Consider the following 15872-nt stretch of genomic DNA (forward strand, 5'->3'; position numbering starts at 1 on the left):
GGGTAAGACTTGACTAGAATACAGTGTATACATGTGAAGTGAATTCCATTGCATCCGGCTTAGTACACACTGACGAGAGTCGCAAGGCGTTGCGTTTATCAGTACGGTGACAGTTTCAGTACAGTAGGAAGTATAACTGTACCACTGCTGTTCATGCTCTCATTTACATCGACGGGGCTGTAGAGGAGCAGGACGAGAGTTTTAAGTTCCTCCGTGTCCGCATCACTAAGGACCTATCATGGTCCAAACACGAAAGCACAGTCGTGACGAGGGCACGACGACGCTTCTTCCCACTATAAGGAGGCTGTAAAGATTTGGCATGGGTCCCTCAGATCTTCAAAGTTCTACAGCTGCACCATTGAGAACATCTTGACGGGCTGCGTCACCGCCTGGTACGGCAACTGCTCGCCATCCAACCACAAGGCGCCGCAGACAGTAGAGCCCAGTACATGTACTGGGCCCGAATTCCCAGCCATCCAGGACCTCTATACCAGACAGTGTCAAAGACTCCAGCCACCCAGGTCATAGACTGGTCTCTCTGCTACCGCACCACAAGCGATACTGGAGCGCCAAGTCTGTGACAAAAAGGCTCCTGAACATCTACCCTCAAGTTATAAGACTGCTGAACAGTTCATAAAATGGCCACCCAAACCATTTACATTGATCCCCTTTATTCTTCATTTGTTCGTTTCTTTCCCCTGACCTACATGGAGATACTGTATTACCTCAAACTATCTTGTACCCCTGCACATTGACTAGGTACTGGTACGCCGTTCTACTGCCAATGTTTGTCTATGGAGATCGCATGGCTGTGTGCTCAATTTTATTCACCTGTCAGCAACGGGTGTGGCTGAAACAGCTGAATCCGTTCATTTGAAGGGGTGTCCACATACTTTTGTATATATAGTGTATATAGTCTCGTTATTTTATTGTTTTACTATTTTTCCTTTTGTATTTAGCAAATATTTGTCTTTTTAACTCTGCATTGTTTGTAATGGGCTTGCAAGTATTTCATAGTAATGTCTGTTGTATTCAGCATATGTGACCAATACTAATTTGACTATTTGACTAGGCCATCATACTTTCCTCTTGCATACATGTCACTGATGCGGGATACTATATGGGAGATGTAATGTAAACCCCTGTTGCCATGGTGAGAGAGTGTCTACTCTGCATGATGGTTTGTGGTATGCACACTGAGGGAAGCCACAACCTATAGGACAGAAAGAATGTCAATCATACTAGCCTTGGGTGTCTATTGGTTGTTATGGAAAAACAGTTTATTTTCTTGGTTTGCACCAATAGAATCAAGATATCAGATCAACTACATTATGGACCTTGATTTACATATCACGTCATAATTTCTCTGTTTTGCTCCTGTAATCCACCTACATGTGAGATGTGTGCGACGTGACGTGTGACACGTGTTTGTGTGCGTGCGTGCGTGCAGTGGTGTAAAGTACTTAAGTAAAAATACTTTAAATTACTACTTAAGTCGTTTTTGGGGTATCAATTCGAATGCTTAGTAGGACATATTATTTTTCTTTTTACAAATCACGCACTTATCAAGAGAACATCCCTGGTCATTCCTTCCTGCCTCTGATCTGGTGGACTCATTAAACACAAATGCTTTGTTTGTAAATGATGTCTGAGTGTTGGAGTGCGCCCCTGGCTCTCCATACATTTTAAAAACAAGAAAATTGTGCCGTCTGGTTTGCTTAATATATGTAAAATGATTTCTACTTGTACTTTTTATACTTAAGTATATTTTAGCAATTACATTTACTTTTGATACTTAAGTAATTTAAAACCAAATACTTTTCAACTTTTACTCATGTATGTCATTTACTGGGTGACTTTCACTTTTACTCGAGTCATTTTCTGTTAAGATATTTGTACTTTTACTCAAGAATGACAGTTGGGTACTTTTTCCACCGCTTTGCGCATGAATGTTTGCGTGCTATGTGCACTCTAAAGTAGTCTGAAGTGCTTTTTTTCATGTTATTAATTTGATGTTGAATACATGTTCTGTGTCCGTCAAGAACATTTCACAGATTTTTATGGGTTGGGACAGTTTTATTGCAGGACAGTTTTATTGCAGGACAGTTTTATTGCTTTTTTTGTCATTTGCATAAGTATTAGCCCTACCTAGACACTAATCTAAGGTTATTTTTTATTTCATTTATCCTGTAAATGGTTCAGGGTAGGATACTTAGGTAAGCTGGTCCAATATCTGTGTAAAAGTTCAGCTGCTGCCTGGAGAAGTTATTGTGGATTTATCATATGAAACATACACACACACAATCTCTCTCTCTCTCTCTCTCTCTCACCCACCCTCCTCTTCCTCTCTCTCCCCCTCTTTCTCTCTCTCTCTCTCACCCTCCTCTTCCTCTCTCTCCCCCTCTCTCTCTCTCTCTCTCTCTCTCTCTCTCTCTCTCTCTCTCTCTCTCTCTCTCTCTCTCTCTCTCTCTCTCTCTCTCTCTCTCTCTCTCTCTCTCTCTCTCTCTCTCTCTCTCTCTCTCTCTCTCTCTCTCTCTCTCTCTCTCTCTCTCTCACCCACATGTTGTTTTATTCAAATGATTTGTCTCTTGTTATTTTCTGACAATAATTGATAGCCTAGAGACACATTTACAGATCATAAGTGCATGTGTTACTCACTACGTTTTGTCGGACGTCTCTACTTGACACATATGGTTCTAGTCTTCCAATTGCTGACCAGTGGTGACCGGCTCTGATGGTGCGCACTGGAGAGGGTGACAGCACAGCAGCCTATACAATCATTATTTTCCCTTTTGTGCCTTGCCTATTTGCACATCGTTACAACACTGTATCGAGCCCGAATGTGACATTTGAAGTGTCTCTATTCCTTTTGAACTTTTGTGAGTAATATTTACTGTACAATTTTGTTTGTTTCACTTTTGTTTATTATCTATTTCACGTGCTTTTACCAATGTAAACATGTGTTTCCCATGCCAATAAAACCGTTTGAAATTAATTGAATTGAAGAGTGAGAGAGAAGAGAAAGAGAAGACAGAGCGAGACCTCAGCCAACGAAATGCGATGGCCAGATAGTGAAGACATGAGCGAGTGTGATCCAGCGATTTCATGCGCGTTTGTCTTCTTCCAATCAAATATGATTTGGATAGGATGAGAAGAGTAGCGTCTTTGTTGACATAATTTAAGGACAGCCTGGTGGTTACAGATGGTTACGTTCGCAGGCTGGGCTATAGCCTATAGGCTAGAGGAAATCATTTCATTAATCGACATTATTGCGAGCCATGATGGAATTACATAACGCCTATATGCTGCAGTCTATAATAACGTAAATTATGCTCTTTTCTCACTGAATGACTGAATGTAAAACGCAGCGGCAGCTGGACAGATCACAGAGAAAATCACATTGAGCTCCACATAACAAATCGAGGAGCCGAGCGCATTGCATGAATTAACAGAGCTGAGGTCTCAGCGTCGATACTAGAGAGATGAAGGACCTTTCGTTCTCCCCTTGATGTGTTCAACCGGCCACTGAGGAGAGACAACCAGGAGCAGCCGATGCTCGGAGAGAACAGCGGCCGCAGCGCCAGACCTCGGCGAGAGTGATAGCGCTGTTTACTGTCATTTGAGAGCTGGCACCAGGGCCGCGGTGAGGCATGGGCTGCGCTCCCAGCATCCACGTCTCCCAGAGCGGTGTGATCTACTGCCGAGACTCGGACGAGTCCAACTCTCCGCACCAAACCACCACTATCTCGCAGGGCACCGCGGCCACCCTACATGGGCTGTTTATCAAGACGGAAGCGGCCGATACCATCTCATCCGTCATCACCTACCAGAGCAGGCACTCCGGAACCAACTCTCGACGAGAGAGAAGAGAGAACAGCCGGGGACACATCTGCATCGAGGCTGAGACCCAGACCAGTCACACCAGTGCCAAGGTAGATAGATTCGCTCTTTCACAATCACAGGGAATGATCAATCAGTTCACGCAGGCCTGTATTCTGTTCAGCCGAATTCCCGACCTATTCAGAAGGCCAAACATTGTAGTATCGTATCAATTAGCTGCTCCTAATTCAAACCAATTATCCATGAAGCTTATTCCGTCTTGAGTGGGGGTATAGCAAGACTGATATCATCATGAATAACGTTTTGTGTTCACGGAATGTCTTATTATTGTTTGTTATCTATCTATGTGCAGTCAGTGTGTTGTGGTAGAATTAGCAAACGGGTTTTGTTTTGTTTTGGGGGCATACCCTATAGGTAGCTCGGGCATTCCTGGAGTGATTCATCGAATCATAGATAAAATACAGAGATGGAGGATTTGTCAGCTGGTGTCATCACGACAACAATTGTTCTTTTCTGAAAGGTTAGGGTGAGTTAGTGAGTGACAGAGTGAGTGAGTGAGTGAGTGACACCATGGGGAAAGTACGATGCATGATAACGAACATTATAATGAACCCTAACCCTTTTGGGTAGTGTACGTTTTTTTTTTTAACATAACATCATTTTAGCATTATGTCATGATGAGCAAATGTTCAACTTAATAAGAAACACGTTTTCAATCTCAAGAAGTTAAATAAGAAAAATGACTATTAAGTTAAGTGCCTATTAACTGCCAAATCAAGTAACAGGGTTGATGATTTCATCTTAAATCAGCCATAAATCCTCTTATGACAGGGTGTGTAGCTGTGTGCAACAGAGGGGCAATTGAGCCTTTTACTGCAGTGGGCTAAATCAGGGTCACACAGTGTTTCTTGGTGGTCTTATACAAATCTACTTTGAAACCAAAATATACACCTCACACACATGGTTATGGGCTTAAAAAAAGAAGACACCTGGTAGAGTTGAAATGTATTACGTTTTGAATATATATATATATATTTAAATGGACATATAAACACTAGATTTTTGGCTGTAAAAGAAAAGAAGAAGAAAATATAAAATATATATATATCAATAACAATCCCCATATGAGGCCACTAGTCATTTGACTGCAGGAAAGGGGTACTGCAAGCTTCACAAAAAAAGCAATGTAATTGTTAAAACATCTTTAGCCAGTCTATCTATGGGTAACAGGTTTTTTTTTTTACCACAAAACACCAGAAAATTGCCCTAAAAAAGAGTAGAACCAGCTCACCCGCCTTTTCACTATAATTTGACAATTAGATGTTCGTAATGTTTCCTTTGAAAAAATATTTTTAAATGATTCACAATTTTAAAATGAGAATTAAAATATATAAAATGAGGGTAAAACGTTTTTTTTTTACCCCCTTTTCCTCCCAAATTTCGTGGTATCCAATTGTTTAGTAGCTACTGTCTTGCCTCATCGCTACAACTCCCGTACGGGCTCGGGAGAGACGAATGTCGTCCTCCGATACACAACCCAACCAAGCCGCACTCCTTAACACGGCGCGCATCCAACCCGGAAGCCAGCCGCACCAATTTATCTACTTCGCCCAGAGTCAGATGAACTCATGGATACCATTTGAATGTATCTGCGTCCGGTATGACAGACGTAGAGGTAGTGTCGCAAGCCAATGCTAACTAACGTTGGTGCAATGTCCTCCAGTGTTTGCGCTATAACGCTAGTCGGCAATTATGCAAACGCTAGATAGCAACTTCCTTCAAACTGCACGCAGAGACGAAAATGGTCTCCACGAGTTCACCTGACTCTGTGGACGTAGATAAAGGGCCCCATTGCCAAAATCCCGGAATGATCTCTTTAAGGATTCCAGCTTTAACATGAATCACTAATCACATTAAATAATCATCTTCCTTAAATAACTTAGTCAAAGCAACAAAATTACTACCGGCGTTATAATGAAGGTGAGAACTTGTAGAAACGTTGGGGTTAAGTAGGTTTAACCCCCCCCGAGAAGTCACATAGAGGTTGCACAGGGAGACATAACAAAATGCAGAATTTTGGCACTATAGCAAGTCTTTATTAAAAATAAAAATAAACAGATTTATTGAATTCTCCATGTGGTCTATATTAAAATGCACTTTGTTTCATATAACAGGCTTTTAAAAAACAATATTGGTGTGCAACTTCTACTTAAAATACCCGAAGGATGAAAAAAAAGGACTCATTTCGTCAAACGTCAAACTCTATGAACTCATTGCTCAAAACTGTTCAGTGACACTTTGAATCCTCTGAGGCTCAATCACGCGTAATAAAGCAGGTTTGACACTGTTTGGTAGGTGTACTTTCTGCTCTCTGAGGGCATAGGCCTGGGTTGCTGTTATGGACTATGTGACAAATGTGTCAGGGTACAAACAGTGTTATACCAATAAAACATGATTGACTAATTGATTGACAGACAAACTGACGGATGAATTAACTGACCGACTGACTGACATCGCTCATCTGTAATGTCATCCGTATGACACAGTGTCACGTGGGTCGTATAACACAGGGGTAACGGACTTCGCAACGGGTTGTCACCAAGAGCCTGGTGACAAAGTAACATGTGACGTGACAGGGCTGGCTGGGCTGTGTGACACGTGGACATCTGAGAAACGGGTTGTCACCAAGAACCTGGTGACAAAGTAACATGTGACGTGACAGGGCTGGCTGGGCTGGGTGACACGTGGACATCTGAGAAACGGGTTGTCACCAAGAGCCTGGTGACAAAGTAACATGTGACGTGACAGGGCTGGCTGGGCTGGATGACACGTGGACATCTGAGAAACGGGTTGTAAACGTGAGGAGCATGTCAACACACACTGTGTGTCTGTGTGTCTGTGTGTGGTTGTGTCTGTGTGTGGTTGTGTCTGTGTGTCTGTGTGTCTGTGTGTGGTTGTGTCTGTGTGTCTGTGTGTGGTTGTGAGTAAAAGCATGAGGGCGGACCGACGCAACGTCAGCACGTTATTGAACCGCTCACGTTCACATCGCGGATCGTCCAATGGACGTCAGGCCTGAATGGGGCCGATTCAGACCCACGTTTAGGTAATTGTCGAGCACACTGGGAGGAAGGCCTGTGAAACGTAGTGATACACCATGGCTTATTTGTCGTTACGGCCTAATAACTGAATGGCCTTTATAGATCTGTATCGTGAGTTGAGTACAGGTGAGAGATAGAGAGAGGGAGACTCTTTCTCTCGCGTTCTCTCTCATGGTACGAGAAGGTATCATTGATGCGATTGAGTGTCGAAAGCCCTGGTGATGAGCTCACTCTATTCCCTACAGGATCTCAGTCATGCTGTTGATGAGCCACCCAAACACGGGTGTGTGTATGTGTGTGCGCGCATTTGTGTATGCATGAACAGTTGTTGTTTACCCCTGTGGACAGAGCAACAGTGCAGTGTTGTGAAGTGAATAGTCACATGTGAGAGGGCTGATGATTTACATTTACATTTACATTTAAGTCATTTAGCAGACGCTCTTATCCAGATGTTGCGCTTTACTCTATACACTCCAGGGCTTCTCACACAGCCTGTCCAGTAGGGAACCTCCACTCTGTGGATACAGGGTTTTGTTACAGCCCAGCACTAACTTGATACAAATAATCAATGGAAGATAACAGGTGTGATAATAGTGCTGTAGCTCCTTGAGTAAACTGTGTGTCACCTAACTTAGCAGGCGTGAAATAAATATGTCTATTTCTGATCCTGAGTAGGAGAAAAACACTTTTGAGGGAGGTTCTCTTCTGCCCTGTTTAAAAAATAAATAATTAAACAACACGTTTATTGTTTTTTTTTCCCCTTAAGAAGCATATGACGTGAAAAAAATGACAGCAAAACCACATCAAAAGTTAACAGCAACCAAAAAAAGAACAAATAAAGAAATACAAATCTAAGACAGAACAAAAGTGTTACAGAAGCATAAAACCACCAAAAGGACATTTTATAGTGGTCTGATCCAATAGGAGAGAACATATTTGGGACAAATGTCAGATGAAACACAGCGCCACAAGGATATGTCTCACCACCACCACCCTGCATGCACACAAAGCATAGTACACTACCCAGAGTTCCCTTCGTTAGCCAATATTTCACCCACATCACTCTGCTGGTCCCCAAACCTTGTCAAATGTGTCTTGTTTACACTTATTGTTATATTTTCCATTCTTAGGCAAGATGAAATTCCCCTAAGCCATTGGGCAATACTAGGCCTGTTCACTCTTTTCCAGGCAAAATCTATCAAGCGTTTTGCTTGCAACAAGCACAAGTGTTTGTACTTGGTTCTTTAGATGAGGATTGATTGGGTAGAACCCCAGGATAAACACTTTGGGATGGCGAGGCAATTTTACTGATACTATTTGGGATGTCATATGTGATACCTCCTTCCAAAAATCTAGAATTTTCTCACAGTCCCACAGACAATGAACCAGAGTTCCTTTAGAGTGATTGCACTTGTACCATATATGTGGAATTGTACTATTAAACGTATTTAAGTTTGCACGGGTTACATATGTTCGTCTCAACCAGTTGTATTGCAATAGTTTTAGCCGAGTATTCAGTCTGTGTCTGAGCCTTAATACATATACTACTCACATTCGTCCAAGACTATGTCCTCCCGAATATCTTCCTTCCAAGAGTTCAGTTTGTGCGCAGAGGCATCGGTTGAGCCAGACTCATATTGTATTCTACCCCTACCATTACAATGGGTTGAGATCCTATTTTCTAAAGAGGACGGAGGGGGGTTCTGTTAGATTTTGGTTTAGGCACCCGTGAGGAAGCTCCTTAGCTGTAAATATTATAATTTTTAAAAGTTTTCTAGGAATGTCATATTTTGCCATGAGTTCTTCAAATGACATAAAAATACCTTCTTTATACAGATCTCAAACTTTCCTTGAACACTTGCCGGCCCATAGTTGGAAACCCTGATCAGTTCTCCCAGGAGTGAAACTGTGGTTTCCACAGATAGAACTAAACATGACAAAGAATGCGTTTCACCAAGGAAATTCTACATCTCGTACCAAACGTCGATCGTATTAAATACAAAGGGATGATTTTTTGTGTTCGTCTTGATATCAGCTGAGTAAATGTAGAGGTTAAGGGATGATTTGGGTACAACTGAAGACATCTCAATCTCCATCCACGAAGGGAGAGACTTGGAGGTCAAATAGTACATAGCAGTGCGAAGCTGAGCTGTCCAGTCGTACCACTGGATATTAGGCAAATGGAGCCCCTCCCCTCCTCTGTCATACGTTAGGTACAATAAGGACAAGCAAACTCCTCCTCCTTTAGCATCATAATTGAGGATTTTTCGTTATTTATGTTGTATCCTGAGAACGCCCCAAACTCTTTGATTAGGTCCAGAAGTTCGGGTATGGAATTGCACAAGTCTGTAAGAAACAAATGTACATTGTCTGCATAAAGGGCAATTCGATGTTCCAGCTGATCTATTCTGATACCTGAACTACTGAGGTGGGACCTAACAGCTATGGCTAGAGGCTCAATGGCTAGGATAAACAGGAGAGGAGAATGAGGGCAGCCCTGCCTAGAACCCCTGCAGATGTCAAAAGGTTTAGATTTCTGAATTAGTAGTAAGGATCTTTGCAGTGGGATTTGTATATAGTATCTTCACCTATTTACAAAAGCTCTCACCACAACCATCACAAAACACTTCAAAAAGGTAGGGCCACTCAACCCTGGCGAAGGCCTTCTCTGGTCCAGCGACAGGATTGCAGTGTCTGACGAGCCAAATCTAGTATGTAGAACATTTATCACTCTCCTAACATTATGAAATCCTTCACGACCTTGAATAAAGCCATTTTGGTCTCTACCCAGCACATCCGGGAGAAAACCCTCCAACCTCCTCGCGAGTGCTTTACAAAGAACCTTAGTGTCAGAATTCAAAAGTGAAATAGCACGATAGGAATCACATTTGGTATGCAGCGTTCCCGGGTTTTAGGAGCAGAGTGATCAGAGCTTTTCTTAAAGAAGGGGGCAGGAGACCATTTTTGTAAGATTCCAAAAAACATCTCCAGGAGGGGAGTGCAGTTTGTTATTACATCTCTTGTAGATGTCAATGGGCAGCCCACCTGGGCCAGATGCTCTCCCCGCCTTCATACTGTCAATTGCATTGGAAATTTCCTCCACAGTCAGCTCAGCATTAAGAATGTCCTGAGATTCATCTGAAACAATCTATCTAAAAAAGAACTAGCCTGGGTATCAGTTTCAGGAGGATATTCTGATGCATATCATTTTTCATAAAAGGATTTAAAGGTATTGTTCATCTCCCGAGGGTCTACCGGCACAGCTCCCCCTGCATCCTGAATTGATTGCCCTCTCTGCTTGCTGCTGTTTGATTCGCCAGGCCAACAGCTTCCCAGCTTTTTCTCCCTTGTCATAATATGATTGGTTTAGTCTCGATAAGCTTGCTGCAGCTCTACCTGCAGGAATTCTGTTATATCAAGCCCTGAGCAAGAGCAACTCCTTGTGGAATTAGTGAGGAAAATTTCTCTCTCCACAGACTTTTAATTTTGGTTTCGAGTAATTTCATTTTTTGTTGAGTATTTGTTGACTTGGAGCTGATGAAATGTATAATTTGACCCCTTATGAAAGCTTTACTGGCTGGTACAAGCTGGAGTCTGTGTTGTATTAATTGAAAAGTATAGGTCAATTTGCTGTCCAATGTATTCTGTAAAACTTGTATCTTGCAGCCATTTAGGTTGGAAGTGCCATTTAGGTGGAACACCAAATAAATTAGAATGTGAATATATAAGAGATGCTGGAGAGTGGTTAGAGATGACAATGCTATCATAGAAGCAATCTTCAATTTTAGAGCGTAATGCTGCAGAGATTTTCTTTTAAATAGTCGATTTGGGAATAGGTCTGGTGAGTGCTTGAGTAACAGGAGTATTCCACATCACTGGTTTAATTTCTCTCCAAATCTCTATTAAGTTTAAATCCTTCATAAAGGATCAATTCTGGCTCCATCTCCAAAGCCTCGGGAAGCCACCGCTCTAGGAATGAGCAAGCATCGCTCCCCTCAGCGCCTTCGGGGGAGATATACTAGTCTCAAGTTTGATCTCCTGCTGCGGCCCTCCAAATCAACTAGTTTAGAGGTAAGCGATTCAACCTTTTCCTCAACCTTTTCCTCAAGAGCGGTGATCGTTGCCTGAGCGGTTTGCCCAGCACATTCTTTGACTGCCTTAACGTTGTCTTCGGCTCCAGAGATGCGTACCTCAGCCTGAGAGATTTGCCCAGCACATTCTTTGACTGCCTTTTCAACGTTGTCCACTGCAGACAGTACATTTTCACATTTGTAGAGAATTGTGTATTCATTGTGTAATTGTGTATTCATATCTTTGATGGCCTTAAGGATATCTTTGGAGCTAATGGCACTGCACTTGTTTATCACCTCAGTCCTGCTTCCACCACTAGCACATGAAGCTAGCACGGCGCCTTTGTCCTCAGACTCTAAACTTTCACTCGTTAAGTCTGGCTTTTTGGTGTGACTTTTCTTTGTCTGCATTATGGGTTCCGGAAGCTAATAAACTATTACTGCCTTTCCTGGCACATTAAGCTTAAGGGTGAACTTATTTCAGGATTTCTTTCAAATTTGATCAGTTCTGCTCCACACCAGAAGCCCTCTTCTGCACTGTTGAACCAATCAAGTAAATGTGGAGGAGGAGTTAAACTGGAGTGTTGCTTTGTTAAAACTTCTTAGGGCTAGGCCCCTTTTTTCTCCAATTCCTGTCTGAATGACGTGCCCAAAGTAAACTGCCTGTAGCTCAGGCCCCGAAAACACTTTGAAGTTTTTAGAAATGTTAAAATAATGTAGGAGAGGCCTCCCGGCCTACCAGAGACTCTGGGTCCGCGCCCAGGCTCTGTCGCAGCCGGCCGCGACCGGGAGGTCCGTGGGGAGACGCACAATTGGCCTAGCGTCGTCCGGGTTAGGGAGGGTTTAGCTGGTAGGGATATCCTTGTCTCATCACGCACTAGCGACTCCTGTGGCGGTCCGGGCGCAGTGCACGCTAACCAGGTCACCAGGTGCACAGTGTTTCCTCCGGCACATTGGTGCGGCTGGCTTCCGGGTTGGATGCGCGCTGTGTTAAGAAGCAGTGCGGCTTGGTTGGGTTGTGTTTCGGAGGACGCATGGCTTTCGACCATCATCTCCTGAGCCTGTACGGGAGTTGTAGCGAAAAGACAAGTAACTACTAACAATTGGATACCACGAAATTGGGGAGACAAGGGGTTAAAATTTTAAAATATATTTAGAAAATATATATATATACTGTAGGAGAATATAAAACACAATAATTGAAAATATTGAAAATTAGCTCCCTGGATGCAATTCCTATGGCTTCCACAGGGTGTCAGCAGTCTATGTTCAAGGTTTCAGGCTTGTAACTTAAAAAACGAATAAGAAATATCTGTTATAGCAGAAGGACAGTCTTGTAAATTTGTGTTTGCTCACGACATGAAGACACTACACCTGCTAAAATCAGTTTCCTATTGAACATACTTCTTTCCGTAGGAAATATTATAGTTTAATTACATTTTAGGGAGTATATTTTGTATATTCTGCGGAGTATATTTTGACTTGTTGAAACAAAGTTTAGGGGTAGATTTCTTTCTCTGCATGTTGAACGAGTGGATTACTCAAATCGATAGTGCCAACTAAACAGACTTTTTGGGATATAAAGAAGGATTTTATCTAACAAAACAAAACTACATGTTATAGCTGGGACCCTTTGAATTAAAAATAAATAACTAAATAAATGTTATTTAACCTTTATTTAACCAGGTAAGCTAGTTGAGAACGAGTTCTCATTTGCAACTGCGACCTGGCCAAGATAAAGCATAGCAGTTCGACACATACAACAACACAGAGTTACACATGGAATGAACAAAACATACAGTCAATAATACAGTAGAACAAAAGAAAACAAATTCTACATACAGTGAGTGCAAATGAGGTCAAATAAGGGAGTTAAGGCAATACATAGGCCATAGTGGCGAAGTAATTACAATATGGCAATTAAACACTGGAATGGTAGATGTGCAAAAGATGGATGTGCAAGTAGAGATACTGTGGTGCAAAAGGAGCAAAATAAATAAATATAGTATGGGGATGAGGTAGATGGGCTGTATACAGATGGGCTATGAACAGGTGCAGTGATCTGTGAGCTGCTCTGATAGCTGGTTCTTAAAGCTAGTGAGGGAGATGGGAATCTCCAGCTTCAGTGATTTTTGCAGTTCGTTCCAGTCAGCGGTAGCAGAGAACTGGAAGGAAAGGCGACCAAAATTACAAATCAGAGTAAGATTTTCAAAAAGTAAGTGAATATTTAATTGTTATTTGTGAATGTATGAAACCTGTGGAAGAATGTTTTGATGTGGGGTGCCGTCCTCAAACAATCGCATGGCATGTTTTCACTGTAATAGATACTGTAAATTGGAAAGTGCAGTTAGATAGTTGGTCAGCAGCATACAATTGGCTCATTAATCCCCCTCCTCTCCCCTGTAACTATTCCCCAGGTCGTTGCTGCAAATGAGAAATGTTCTCAGTCAATTTACCTGGTAAAATAATGGGTAAAAAATTAACAAGAATTTAAGCTTTCAGCCGATATGATACACTTATATGTACATAAATGTTTTATATTGTCACGTTCGTTGAATGGAGGAGACCAAGGTTCATCTCACGCAGCGTGAGATGAACACATCTTATTTTAATGATGACGAAGAAACACTTATACAAACTACAAAAACAACGTGAAGCTAAATATAGTGCTGACACAGGCAACTAACACATAGACATAGATAATCACCCACGAAATACTCAAGGAATATGGCTGCCTAAATATGGTTCCCAATCAGAGACAACAATAAACAGCTGTCTCTAATTGAGAACCAATCTAGGCAACCATAGACATACAAAACCCCTAGACTGGTGACAACCCCATAAACATACAAAAACCCTAGACAGGGTAAACCTATATAATCACCCATGTCACACCCTGACCTAACAAAAATAATAAAGAAACCAAAGAATACTAAGGTCAGAGCGTGACAAATATCAATAATATTTATGATTATTTATTTGAATTGCGGGCCCTCCAGCTTCCCCGGAAGTTGTCCTGCAAGCTGGACTCTTATCCCTAAGAAAATCTGAAGTCGCATCATAGACTCTCTTTCCATTTCCCCTGAAATCCGGATGCATCCGGTTGTTTCCGACCCCGCAATGTGTGCACTGTGTGTAACACATTTTTGTTTTGTTTTCTTAATATCTGTGTAAGTAATGGGTCTTGCAGGTCCATGGTCTTCAGGAGTGTAAGACCTCATTTCTACCTAGTATGTAACCTCTGTCACAAGCCCACAACTCATCTCTCACACAAACCCTCCATACAAGTCAGCTGGCTGCCCATCACTTTCCTCTCATCACTTTCCTCTCATCACTTTAGTTGTTGCTTTAAAACACTGAGATTATTGATGTAATGAATAGCACGATTAACATTGTTCTCACTGAGATTATTGATGTAATGAATCACTTCCCTCTCATCACTTTCTATCTCATGAATGATGTCGTTGTTGTTGTTTTTCTAAATTACTTGTCTTTTTAGTTGTTGCTTTAAAACACTGAGGTTATTGATGTAATGAATAGCACGATTAAAGTTGTTGCTTTAAAACACTGAGGTTATTGATGTAATGAATAGCACGATTAAAGTTGTTGCTTTAAAACACTGAGGTTATTGATGTAATGAATAGCACGATTAAAGTTGTTGCTTTAAAACACTGAGGTTATTGATGTAATGAATAGCACGATTAAAGTTGTTGCTTTAAAACACTGAGGTTATTGATGTAATGAATAGCACGATTAAAGTTGTTGCTTTAAAACACTGAGATTATTGATGTAATGAATAGCACGATTAACGTTGTTGCTTTAAAACACTGAGGTTATTGATGTAATGAATAGCACGATTAACGTTGTTGCTTTAAAACACTGAGATTATTGATGTAATGAATAGCACGATTAAAGTTGAATAAATTATTATGTATTATTGCATCAGGAGGCTCTGCAGTCGTTGCCTGGCGATTCTTACATTTTAGTCGTTTTATCAGACGCTCTTATCCAGAGCTTGGGGTTAAGTGCCTTGCTCAAGGGCACATCGTCATATTTTTGTTCCTCCTAGATGGCTCGGGATTCGAACCAGTGATATTTCAATTAGTGAGAAAGTAGTGGGGGAAAAAGCAAGGGTACTTACTTTGATCAGCGCATGCTCAGAGTACGTGCGCTGTATGTTGTGAATGTTGACCTGTTTAAAGGTCTCACTCACATTGGCTATGGAGAGCGTGATCACACAGTCTTCTGCTCGTCTGGTAGGCTCGTGTCACTGGGCAGCTTGCGGCCGGGCTTCCCTTTGTAGTCCGTAATAGTTTGCAAGCCCTGCCATGATCTGACGAGTGTCAGAACCGGTTTAGTACGATTCAATCTTAGTCCTGTATTGATGCTTTGCCTGTTTGATGGTTTGAAGACATCACTAAATTTATATTTTTCTGAATAAACATAAAATAGCATTAAAAGTAAAAAATAAAAAAATCACAAGGTTTGACTTTCAAAAGTACATTTTCATAAAAGAAAATAAATAAAAACAGATAAAAAGCCAGGGGTTACAGTTGTGTAAACAGTTGTGTAAACAGTTGTGTAAGCAGTTGTGTAAACAGTTGTGTAAACAGTTGTGTAAGCAGTTGTGTAAACAGTTGTTAAACAGTTGTGTAAACAGTTGTGTAAACAGTTGTGTAAGCAGTTGTGTAAACAGTTATGTAAGCAGTTGTGTAAACAGTTGTGTAAACAGTTGTGTAAACAGTTGTGTAAACTTATGATAGAGTTCTAAGAATACAGTGTTTTTTTTGGTAATTGACTAGATCTAGAGATTTTATTAGATATTGGATTTCAAGTAAAAATATATTGCATTCAGACAGATTTC

At 41.4% G+C, this 15872-nt stretch overlaps 1 protein-coding gene across 2 annotated transcripts in view; it reads left to right on the plus strand.

Annotated features, from left to right (window-relative positions):
* The window catches only part of pde8b (phosphodiesterase 8B), a 93947-nt gene that overhangs the window by 1645 nt on the left and 76430 nt on the right, over positions 1 to 15872 (plus strand). Inside the window, exon 1 of one of the 2 annotated variants that reach the window (XM_046317605.1) lies at positions 3079 to 3932. The exons of the other annotated variant lie outside the window; for it this stretch is intronic. Coding sequence (XP_046173561.1) covers positions 3651 to 3932 — 282 coding nt within the window. The 5' untranslated portion in view covers positions 3079 to 3650. Of the gene's footprint in view, positions 1 to 3078; positions 3933 to 15872 lie in introns of those variants that run through there. 2 annotated transcript variants of the gene reach the window in all.

The sequence above is a fragment of the Oncorhynchus gorbuscha genome, linkage group LG20, assembly GCF_021184085.1.
Source record: "Oncorhynchus gorbuscha isolate QuinsamMale2020 ecotype Even-year linkage group LG20, OgorEven_v1.0, whole genome shotgun sequence".
Lineage (NCBI taxonomy): Eukaryota > Metazoa > Chordata > Actinopteri > Salmoniformes > Salmonidae > Oncorhynchus > Oncorhynchus gorbuscha.